At 43.0% G+C, this 12,363-nt stretch overlaps 1 protein-coding gene across 1 annotated transcript; it reads left to right on the top strand.

The window, feature by feature from the left end:
- Positions 1 to 1,234: 1,234 nt before the first annotated feature.
- On the top strand, positions 1,235 to 2,364 carry LOC120643006 (pathogenesis-related protein 5-like). The gene is made up of 2 exons (XM_039919550.1): positions 1,235 to 1,373; positions 1,449 to 2,364. The coding sequence occupies exon 2, from the start codon at positions 1,548 to 1,550 to the stop codon at positions 1,965 to 1,967; it is 420 nt and encodes a 139-aa protein (XP_039775484.1). The 5' UTR covers positions 1,235 to 1,373; positions 1,449 to 1,547; the 3' UTR covers positions 1,968 to 2,364.
- Positions 2,365 to 12,363: the final 9,999 nt, after the last annotated feature.

The raw sequence follows: 12,363 nt of genomic DNA, 5'->3' as shown, positions 1-12,363 counted from the left end.
AGATTTCTTGTGGTCTTTCTTTCAAATTTTTTTTTTCTTGTGGTCGAATTTGCCAACCCGGGTCAGATTCGAGTCCTTGGCTTAGCATGTGTGCTCGTGTTTTTCTGGATTTATTCAAGGTATCAATGAAGCTACTCTTCTAGTGTACAACATGCCCATTGACAGTGAGACATTCTCGGTGGTGAGTTTTTCAATCTCGAGATCCCCCAATCCGCCTCTAGGATATGCTCAGATAAAAGTAGAGTTGTGTACACCTATTCGTAGGGTGAGTGCGTGTATGCGAGTATCTACATTCATCCCCACATTAATCAAACACGGAAAAGAAAAGGACTTGTTACCAAAAAGAGATTACAAGATTAATTTGATTTAAGGTAAAAAAATAAAACCCTTTATTTGGCATTAACAATACATGAAATCCATGCACTAGTAAATAATGCATTTGGCCTCACACATATACCTTGCAGATACAAAACGGTACAAATTCTTTCACTGAATTGATATGAGACAAAGGAAGTGCACCTAACATAAAAAAAATACAACAAAGTAAAAGAGGACATTACACAGCATCAGATAAAAATATTTAACAATAAATCAAGTTTAAAATTTTGAATTCCTAACTTTTTTGAGGAAATAGAATTCCTAACTGGCACGTGGAGTAGAAGCTAAAAGCAACAGCCCAGTTGAAATGGCACTTAATGGGTTTTATATCAAATATAAAAGGCCCAGTTGTTTGTGCGCGACAATGAGAGTCTATCGTCACAAAAGTCCACGTGGAGAAAAGGTCGTGACAGGCTGAAACATTTGGGTTTGCCTCCCCCATCTTCTGCATGCGGAGATACATAGTGATAAAATTTGGGCCGGAGAGGATCGGATGGGCCTCAAAAGAGATCGAGCAGACAAAAAAATCGATTGACGCAAGTAGCATATTTTTACTCGAGACATGCATGGTTAGGACTTCCGTAAAAAAAAAAAAACCGATGTTGCTATGTCATGGTTGCTAATGGTTTGGGCTGGAATAACTATAACTGTTTGGATTTTGCTTTAGTCTTATTTAGGCTGGGTGTTTTTTTTAGATTAATTTAGGCTGGGTGCTAATAAGCTGACACTGCAAACGAATTGATTTGTTTTGGGTTCCAGGCCCATAGCAGTTTGGTGCGGACTCGGTGTTGGATTGTGACTATTCATTTCTAACGGGTAAGTAACGATGGGTTGTATCGTGGTTTTGTAACGTTAGCCCCCCTGTAGGGAGCAGTCAAGCCCATCCCGGCTAACTGCACATAAGACTCGAGAGAGATGACGACTCTGATTCTCCATCTGGCGAACCCTCGCCTCCACCTCCTGCCACCGCCGCCGCCACCCGTCTGCCCCAAAAGGTATTTCTTCTTTCCCAGGCACCCCATCCATGCGACATGCTAAACCAAGCTCACCAAGAAAAGCTTTCTTCGCAGCACTTGCCATGCCTTGCTCGCCTCTCGAGCTTTAAATCTCCCAAGGTCACCTCCAATGCCACTTTCCCTCCGATCCGCATCAGTTGGTACCATGCTTCAATGGCAATGACGTCCACAATCTCGAACTACTGCCCCCACCCGATCTGGCCGGGGACGCTCGCCGGTGCGGGCACGTCGCAGCTGTCCAGGATGGGGTTCAAGCTTGACGCCGGGCAGACGGTCCAGCTCGCGGCGCCGGCGGGGTGGTCGGGGCGGATATGGGCGCGGACGGGGTGCGTGTTCGACGCGGACGGAGCGGGCGTGTGCCAGACGGGCGACTGCGGCGGGCGGATGGAGGCCACGCTGGACGGGAGCGGCGGCCAGGACTTCAACGACGTGAGCCTCGTCGACGGCTACAACCTACCCGTCGTCGCGATCCCGCGGTCGCGGCAAGGTGGCACGTGCAACGCCACCGGCTGCATGGCCGACATCAACCGCTGTAAGTGCCACTTCTCCGGCGGCGCCACCGGAAACTATTAGCTTGTTATTAGACTTGCGCATTGCCGCCGGCGACCGGCCTCTGACTATCTCCATGGCTTCCGCGCACGCCGCCGCCGATGGATCGGCCACCAGCGTGCCCGAAGGATCTGCAGGAGGACTGCAGCGCGGCACCATCGCGTGCCGGAGCGCGTGCAAGGCGTTCGCGCAGGACAGTACTGCTGTAGCGGCTTGTACGCGACGCCGGACGCGTGGCAACCTATGGTGTACAATGTAACCAAACGGATTCGGCTAATTCAATAGTATTCTGTGATAGAGAATAATAAGTCGGAATAAGTCGATAGCAGACCAACAGAGGCATTGGCTTGTAACCATATAGTTTGGCTAGTATATTATAAGCTAAAATATCTGGGTTGGGTTGGTGTATGGTGGTGGAGGTTTGGAGTGGTGTGGGTAATATTTATTTCTTTTGTGAGAATGGATTGGTGTAGATACAGTTTGGTTGGTTCTCAGCCCACTTGCAGGCCGGCTTGGGCGGTTATGTCATATTGTGGACAATTAATGCAAAGTCCAGTACCGAATTCATCTATGATCTGTCCCTCCGTGAAGAAATGGCCCGAGATAATTGGTATTCTCTCTTTTTTTCCCTGCATATTTTTATTATTTAACTGTTTTATTTATTCAAAAATTCAAGGGTTGTGATTCATTTGTACTCTTACCTCCTACTCCCTCCGTCCCAGAATATAGCTATGTTTAGATTTTTTTTCAAAGTCAAACATTTTCAACTTTAACTACAAATAGCAAAATAATCATATAGGCTAATAACATAAAAATTATGTTAGTAGATTTATCATGAAACCATCTATTATAGCATGTAACCTTTTCTGTTTGAAATAATTTAGTTTTAGAGATATTATTGGTCAAAGTTAAAAAAGTTTGACTTTAAAAAACCTAAACGTAGGTATATTCTAGGATGGAGTAGGAGGTAATGAGAGTACCTTAGCAGTGCCCATTCACAATACAGATGATTGTCGGAAAAAAAATCTGAATCAGGAACCGAATGGTTGCTTTCCTTTGCTAGTAGATACAGTGGAGAGAAAACAGTTCATTCTGAAGGGATATTGATCAACGCATATTGATTTGTCTTTACTTTATGTTGTGGTGGTTAATTCCAGCAGCAGCGGCAGCAGCTAATAACAGAATAGATTACTAGGATAAAAACAATAAAATTAAACGAGATTAGAATCTTAACTGTTCTTCAATCTACACCTCTACATATAGTTATATTTGTTTTTATAATAGGCCTCCCTTATATTTATTCCTTTCCACTTTCCTCATGCAGATGAATAAAAAAAACCTCCTATGAATTACGCACGGATTCAAACGTCGCTGAGACGCAATCCCATGGATGGGAGTGGACGCAACACCAGCTTTAATTTCTCTTTGACATCCAACCATACAAGGAAGCACTCAAGGAGGCTCGATCACTCTTTTTCACATCACCTGTTCTTCTTTGCCTCGGACTCATCTCCTGCTAATTGGCCCGGCAATAGGAACAATGGCGAATCTAGGATTTCATGTTAGGATGGTCCAATAGAGTAATATTTTAGTGAATAAGTCAATCTAATTTTATAAAAATGTAATTTCTCACTTTTCACTTTCTCAATTCAATTATCAGTTGCTACGTACATGAAAATAATTAGTAGTTATTTTTTCTACTAGTAATAAATAAGATCAGATATAAAAAGAAATGAGAGGGTGAAGCTTTTTGGACCAAATCTTAGGGTGGGCCTCAGCCCACCTCCTAGATCCGCCCCTGAATAGGACGACAGTAGGTCTCTGCATATATAACTATAACATAGAAACCTTTTATAAATAAAATCTCTGAAGAATATTCTATGTTTCGAGATTTTAAGATAATAAATATTTACTTAAAAGTATTTGGATCGCCCAATTTCTTAATGGCGAGATACCGTTTTGTCATCCTACAGGCCGCTTATGGGGCCACCGTAATGAATGAGGTAGGGGATTCTCTACCCTTCCCGTTGACCCTTCAAAAAAAATCCTAATGCCTAGATACTAATAACTAGAACCAGCTAGCTAGCTACTCCCCCCTGTGTCAAATTATAAGTCGTTTCGATATTTCTAGGTGTATAATTTTTACTATGTATTTAAATATAGTGTATATCTAAGAGATAGAAAACTATATATGCACCTAAAAATACCAAAATGACCTATAATTTGAAACAAAGGGAATACTCCGCAGTGAGAGGGTAGAACCACAGCGGGCAACAAAGAAAGCCACCAGCTAGCATTAGCATAGCCGACAGCGAGGGGCGTGTCTATTCATCGCACGCGTGATTGGAATCGCGCGCGTCTCAGAGGAGGCGGAGGCAGCGGGATCCGGCGAGATCCGGCGGCCGGAGGCAGAGGTCGCAAGGCGGAGGCGGAGGTGGCCGGCGGAAGTGGCCGGAGGCGGAGGCGGAGACGGCCGGCGGAGGCGGCCGAAGGTGGTGGCGGAGGCGGAGGCGGAGGCGGTGACCGGAGCGGAGGCGGCCGGAGGCAGTCGGAGGCGGAGGCGGGGGAGCGGTGGCGCAGCGGCAGGTGGCTTGTGCGATGCAATCACGGCCACCCGCGCGAGCGTCAAATAGACGTCCCCACAGCGAGCGGTCGTCGGTTAGTTTGTGTACGGATCGATAAATACGGGATCGTCTTGCTTCTCGTTGTTGGCTGGATCCAGTCGATGGAAGCAAGCCACCAACTGCTAGCTCCAGCCAAGACGCGTGCTGAGATCGACGTCGACCGGCTGAGAGGTCGCGCCAAGCTATAGGTAGCATGCCTGGATCAGTAGCAACCAGCATGACGCCAACTTGACGTCCGTCCGTGCTTCGTTTGCGCAAGTAGCACATCGTGTTTGTCGAAATATCGTGCCTACAATTTACCATTGAAATTTAACCATGTTTGGAAATTAAGCAAATGAATTAAATTTACGGTGTTCAATTTTAGGAGCGAGGTACGGCGTTTATATGAATTTATTGCCGAACTTGTTGCTCGAGACTCGCATGAGTTGAATATGAGCCTACTCACTGGATGATGTTTAACTTTGCTCAGGTCCCTAATTTTTGAAACAAGCAACTTAAACTTGGATCCGTACCGTCGCAGAGGCCGGAGACTATTCCATTTAAAAAAAATTCTAAATGTGAGCTTGCTAGCCGGCTCAACGAAATCTTGTTTTGTCCTTAACTAATCAGTAAGAGGTTCATTCATATGAATTATGCTAGGAAAGAAGATAAAGTAGGAGAGGCAATGGAAATGCATCCAATATTGCAATGCATTTAAAACAGTAGTAGATTTTTTATTCTAAATTATTAAGAAATTATTAGTGACAAAGGGTCATTAAAGAAGTAAAACATTGTAGCATTAGCATCACTATAGAGAGGGATAGGGCCTGTCTTCCCCTTTGGTGTAGACATAGCCCTAGCGCTGCTGGATGTGGAGAGAGAGAGAGAAGATTCAGCATTTCGATAGATAATTTTTTATTCAAATGTAATTCATCCAATTTAATTTTAATTTTTTTCAAAAAATGAGAAAATATTGGCCAATTTTTGGACCGGTTTCTGTTCTACGGATCCTAATAGTGCCCTCCGTTTTTTTAGAAATGGTAAGCTAAACCGTTAGAGAGACCACGTACAACTCGGATTTATTTGCCAACATCTACTAGGTTTGGCTCTGACGGGTGAGGCATCAACAATCTTGGGTGGGGGTGCAGCACTACTAGCAGAATCCGACTGATCCCTGACGTGCCAATCCCAATCCATTTCCACTGGGCAAATGAACTATTGGTGGCATTACCATATATAACACGGACGCACACATATATAAACAAGGTGAAAGTGATCGGGTACTCTAACCTAAGAGGGGGAGTGAGTGAGTGAATTAGATAATCTAAAAGCCTTAACCTAAGGCTCCAACTAGTTTGTACAAAATTTAAACTAAAATATGCTATCTAGATGTGCGACTACGGTTTATATAGTGTGAAACCCTCATCCCAAAAGAGTTATGCAACCTATAGCCAATCCTATCAAGATACTACTCTATGACGGTAAAAGCACACAAGTTGCAATATAAAATGCGGAAATGTAAAGGAGGGATGAGAGAAAGCAAACTCTCGATACGAGGATTTATCCCGTGGTTCAGTTTGACACCAAGTCGCCCCTACATCCACATTATTAAAGCACTCAATCAAGAGTATCGCTTCTCGGCCACCAAGTCTCTTTCCAGACTTGTTGACTTGCCACAAAGGCAATGCCACCAAGGCTTACCCAAGTTCTCGGTCACCTTGGCCCCGAATTCCACTATGGAGCTTCTCCACGAAGGATGGGGGTCTCCACGACCCCACAATGTCGTCGACGTCACTCCACACCAAGCCGGAGGGTCGAGGACGTGCTGACGAGCCACCAAGACTCCAAGGATGGCCGGCGCACCGAGATACAATTTGGTTCACTCTAGAACCAGCTCACAAGGTTCAACACCTTGCTCTCACACTCTCTCAAGAGCTAATCCTAGCACTAACACTCACAAAGTTTGTGCTAAGCCTAAGGATTTGATCAACTTGCACTTGGATGGCTTGGAGATGTTCTTCCATATGTGTGGGGTGTCTCCAGTCTCCAGCAACTCCAAAATAGCCGGGGGATGGCATATATATAGCCCACAAACTCGAGCTAGCCGTTTGTAGCCGTTGGATATTTTTCTGCGTAGGCGTCGGTTTAACCGGTGAGGGACCGTCGGTTCAACCGGTCACACACAGCTTCAAACTAGCCGTTGGCCTTCTGACAAGTTGGCTGCTGACTCAGCACTCGTCGGTTAAACTGATGCGTTACATCGATGCCTCGTCGGTTCATCCGATGCTGAAGAGATCTGCTTGATGCTGTTGCACTTGTCTTCAACTGCTGACGTCATTGCACCAACGCGTTGTACCGACGCCCCGTCGGTTTAACCGGTGCTGAAGACTTGGCTTTAGGCCACTTGACAAGCTCTCTGAACGATGCCAAGGTCAATGCACCGACACCTACTTTTGTACCGTCGGTTCAACCGGTCGCACTGGGGTTTCTTCACTTGACTCGGCTTAGCTTGGCCCAATGCTCCGACACCCATGCGTCGGTCTATCCGATGCACACCGGTTTAATCGGTGCAGGGGCATCGATTAAACCGGTGCTACCCTTTTCTGCAGAACTGGTTTAATTCAGTGTTTCTTTGAGTTTTTTCTTCGTGTTTTGCTTTACTTGGCCTTTTTACTTCATCCTAGAATCTAGAAATGTTTACTTGACAAACTCATTAGTTTCATTGATTGCGTTGTCCATCAATCACCAAAATCACTCGAAATAGTCTAAATGGGGCATGTTGGTTACACAAAGTCTGCCATCAGACGGCACAACAATTCTGCTATCGATGTCGACTGCTGGCTTACCGAGAAACTCCAATGGTCTGCCGTTACTAGTGCTGGCACTTTCTCTTCAACCATCCTAAAGTGCACGTCATGCTCCTAAACACTAAACTTTGGAAAGCGTGAAGCCACTTTATACATAGGTAAAGTAACATATTCATGGAATCATGGTGGACACTGCACCTTCCAGTTTGAGTACCACCAAACAGTCTGGCTGCCTCGATCTAGTACAGCCAAGAAAATGACCAAGACATTGTAAAGTGATCCTTTTTTCCGAGGATAATCGAAACATAGTGCAAATGATGAGCTGCCTTTTGTTGAAAGTTGAAGCACGCGGCGTGAGTTTACAATTCTCATGACCTGTACCAGCAGCAGCAGCTACCCCCACTGCTAGAAAACGGCACATTCGTCCACGCACGTTAGTACTGGTCGCACATCTCAATTTAGTACCGGGCAGAAGCTACAGTGTCCCCGGGAGCCCATTAGTACCGGCTGGTGGCTCCAGCCGGTACTACATTGCGGCGCCGACAACAATGTGCAACAGCTAGCAACCATTTAATACCGGCTGGAGCCACGAGCCGGTACTAAATGGCGTCGAATTTTTTTAGTACCGGCTGGTGGCTCCAGCCGGCACTAACCTCTACGTTTTGTACCGGCTGGAGCCACCAGCCAGTACTAATGGGCCTGCTATAAATCAACCACCTTCTTCCCCGAGCCTGAGCCAGCAGACAGACCGAGCTCGAGCTTCTTCTTCTCCATGGCGATATAGAGAGGAGGTGCTACCCCATTTTCTCAAGATTTGTGAGGATTTTACTCATCCAAGTCCGTTCAAAGTTTGCAACTTCATTCTCTCTTATTTGATGGTCTTTATTCTTCATTTAATGCTCCATATTAAGAGAAATTTATTATTTTTAGAAAGAGTGAGAATGAGCTTGATTTTTTTGATTTATACATTGTTTTGAGATGTATAGAACCAATGAATTGAACATATAGAAAAGATTTACTGGATAGTTTGAATATGCCTAATTTCTAATGATTTTTTCCAATTATTTTCAAATGTCATGATTAGTTTGTTAGTTTGTTTATTTTTTTTTGCTTTTAGGTAGATAATTTTTTGTTTTGTAAATTAGTTTTATTCAATACTTTTACATGTATAATGACATTAATTTTATTGTTTAATTAATTTAGTTGAGCTATGTGGTACTAGGAGATTATATTAATGCATGTGATGATATCAATGTCTGTGATGATATTATATGATGACATTGAGCTATGTGGTACTAGGAGTGTGTTGTTTGTGTCGTTAAGGTATGCTTCTCATGGTTGTCATGAAACTGTGGGACACATCCATGCCCAAGCAAATCTCGGTTGTGATGATTTCATGGTTGGGTTAGGTGTGTCCCACGGTTCCTTGCCATTCATGAACCCTTTTTTGTTTACTACCTGCGATGCTCCTTATACTACAAGCTCAAGGTCAAATGGAAGGCAACATATCTAAGGCAAATAAGTGTTTCAATTTTTTTTTGAGATGTGAGTAATTTAGATACAAATTAGTGTTGATTTAGTTGTATTTGAGTAATTTATTCATGGTTTTTACATTTATTTGTTAAGTGCACTAATGATAATTAGAATTTACTTCATGATGAGACATAATGAGATGTAATTAATATTTACTTTTTAGAAATGACTTTGCAACATGATGCCTTTGAGCGTCGAGCTGCGGCTCGGGCGGCGGTACGTAATCAATTGGAACGCACCGGTCATTTGCTTGAGTTCCACCCTGCAGAGCGTGTTGGTCTTGTTAGCGGTCGTATTCATCGTTTGATTAAGAAAGCTTTTCATATATTCTCCATTGGCAAAGAAAGTCATAAATTTCATCATAAATTTAATGTCGAGTTGCATGGTACTGATGATGATCGTGAGTTGATGGCTCGATATAATGCAAGACGTGAAGCGTCGGGACTGGCGGAATATGACCGTTCCGTGTCAAGACTTCGCGAGACAGTTCACAAGGCATTGGTCAAAAGATCTCATGATGAGTAGTTTGTATTAGGTAGCTAGCATATAGTTTAATCTATATATTAATTTGGACTTTTATTTATCATGTTGTGTAATTTAAGCATATTGTGTTATGGATATTCGGACCTTTTGTATTTTAATGTTAAATTAGCACAAATAGGTTTGCAACATGATACCTGTTTCATTATGTAACTTTTTTAGTATCCAATTTACCAAATGATATGAGTACAAGTAAAATAATGTTGTTATTTAATACAAAATTATAGATCGATGGACCGACAATGGATGAACAGCGACCAGTGCACCATGGTGTGGATTAATGGTCTAAAGTCTTTTCTCGATGCGGCTGAGGCCCACAAGTCATCAAAAGGTTTCATTTGTTGTCCATGCCGCCTTTGCCAAAATAAAAAGGAATACTCTAAGAGAAGCACTCTACATGCTCATATTTATAAAAAGGGTTTCATGGATAACTATACTCTTTGGACTAAGCACGGTGAACCTGGAGTTGTGATGCAAGACGGTGAAGGAGATGATGATGATAACATTACAGACTGGGCTCACTTATATGAAGCGGGAGCCTTTAAAGATGAACCCATGGACGATGCTGAAGAAATGGACGAGATTGGAGAAAATGCAGCATAAGACCAACCACCTGATGAACTAGGTCAGGTTCTAGTAGATTCACAGAGAGACAGTGAAACTTTGAAAGAGTCAAAGAAGTTTGAGAAGATGTTGGAGGATCACAAAAAAATTGTTGTATCTAGATTGCAAGCAAGGACTGAAAAAGTTGGGTTCGACACTTGAAATGCTGCAGTGGAAGCCAGCTAATGGTGTCACCAGTAAGGGATTTGAGGAGCTAGTAGGAATCATAAAGAACATGCTTCTAGAGGGGAATGAACTGCCCTTTAAAACATACGAAGCAAAAAAGGTTGTTTGCCCTTTAGGATTGGAGGTTCAGAAAATTCACGCGTCCTAACGACTGTATTCTCTATCGCGATGAATATGAGAAACTGGATGCTTGTCCTGTCTGCGACGCGAAACGGTACAAGATCAGGCAAAATGATCCTGGTGATATCGATGGGGAGCCCTCTAAGAAAAAAGTTCCCGCTAAGGTGATGTGGTATTTCCTAATAATACCACGTTTGAAGCACCTTTTCAGAAACAAGGACCATGCTAAGTTGATGCGGTGGCACAAAAAAGAGTGTAAGCAAGATCAGATGCTGAGACACCCCGCTGATGAGTCACAGTGGAGAAATGTGGATAGAGAATTTCCAGATTTTGATATGGACCCAAGGAACATAAGGTTTGGTTTAAGTATGGATGGAATGAATCCTTTTGGCGAGTGGGACAGCAGTTACAGTACATGGCCTGTGACCCTATGTATGTTTAACCTTCCTTCTTGGCTATGCATGAAGCGGAAGTACATGATGATGCCGGTGCTTATCCAAAGCCCGAAACAACCTAGCAATGACATTGACGTGTACCTAAGACCGTTGGTTGATGAATTTTTACTGCTGTGGAAGAATGAAGGTGTACGTGTGTGGGATGAGTGAAAATAGGAGAATTTTGACCTCCGAGCATTGCTTTTCATAACCATCAATGATTGGCCTGCACTTAGCAACCTCTCCGGTGAGTCGAATAAGAGATACCAGGCGTGCACCCATTGCCTTGATGAAACCAACAGCTTTTATTAGAAAAATTATCGGAATGTCGTATATATGGGTCATCGTCGATTCCTTCCCCTAAACCACCCCTTGAGAAAAAGGGAAACATTTCAAAGGAGAACCAGAAACTCGTGCTAAGCCCATGTTCCGTGACGGAAAACGTGTTTTCTCGATGATAAAGGATGTCCATGTTGTGTTTGGAAAGGGCCGTGGCAACCAACAAGTTCCGAATGATGAAAATGGACATGCTCCAATGTGGAAGAAGAAGTCAATATTGTGGGAGCTACCTTATTGTGAAGTCCTGGAGGTACGCAATGCAATTAATGTGATGCACTTGACAAAGAATCTTTGCGTGAGCCTGCTAGGTTTTCTAGGTACGTATGGGCAGGCAAAAGATACCTTAAAAGCAAGACGTGATCTAAAAGAAATGAAACAACGAGAAGGCCCGCATTCTGAAAAGAGAGAGAAAGGACAACACTACTTGCTCCCTGCTAGCTACACTCTCAGCAAAGAGGAGAAGGAAAATTTGTTTGATTGCTTGAACAGTATGAAGGTCCCGTCTAGGTACTCCTCCTCGAATATGCAAGGAAGAATAAATATGAAAGAGAAAAAGTTCACAAACTTAAAGTCTCATGATTGCCACGTCCTGATGACGCAATTACTTCCGGTTGCAGTAAGGGGTATTCTACCAGAGAATGTTAGATTGGCGATTGTTAAGCTTTGTGCCTTCCTCAATGAAATTTCGCAAAAGGCTATCGATCCAAATAAGCTCACAAAGCTACAAAATGACGTGGTCCAATGTCTTGTCAGCCTTGAGATGGTGTTTCCACCTTCGTTCTTCCAAGAAAAAGAAAAATTATTGGAGTTGAAGACATTTCGGACAAGTCAGAAGACTTTGATCAATTTGATGACCGTCCTCCATTCTCTGTCGATGTTGACCCTAGCATCCTGTTATCGAAAGAGGACGCTCCTTACTCGCGCCGCGGTCACGATCAGGGGACATTTGTAAAAAGAAAGGTTATCAAAGTTCCATTAAACAATGATGTGTAATCATTATGTTGTACTTTGATGTTCATGTGACCAAGTGATTGATGTAATATATTTGAAACAAATTTGATGAAATTAGAAGCCATAATAATATATATTTGCATTTTTATGCATTTGTATAATAATTTACACACAAAACACATTTGAAACACTAATAAAAGAAAAATTGGACTCAATATGATAAATTAAGTACACAAACTTATATTCAAATTACAAAAGTGATATAACCTACAAAAATGTAATTTTGCATGGCCAAAATAACAAA

The sequence above is a fragment of the Panicum virgatum genome, chromosome 7K, assembly GCF_016808335.1.
Source record: "Panicum virgatum strain AP13 chromosome 7K, P.virgatum_v5, whole genome shotgun sequence".
NCBI lineage: Eukaryota > Viridiplantae > Streptophyta > Magnoliopsida > Poales > Poaceae > Panicum > Panicum virgatum.
Note: the sequence above shows the minus strand (reverse complement) of the source record. Positions and strands in the feature narration are given on the sequence as shown.

Excerpts from the sequence above, each read along its gene's own strand:
- LOC120643006 (XM_039919550.1), top strand. The coding sequence starts at position 1,548 with ATGGCAATGACGTCCACAATCTCGAACTACTGCCCCCACCCGATCTGG.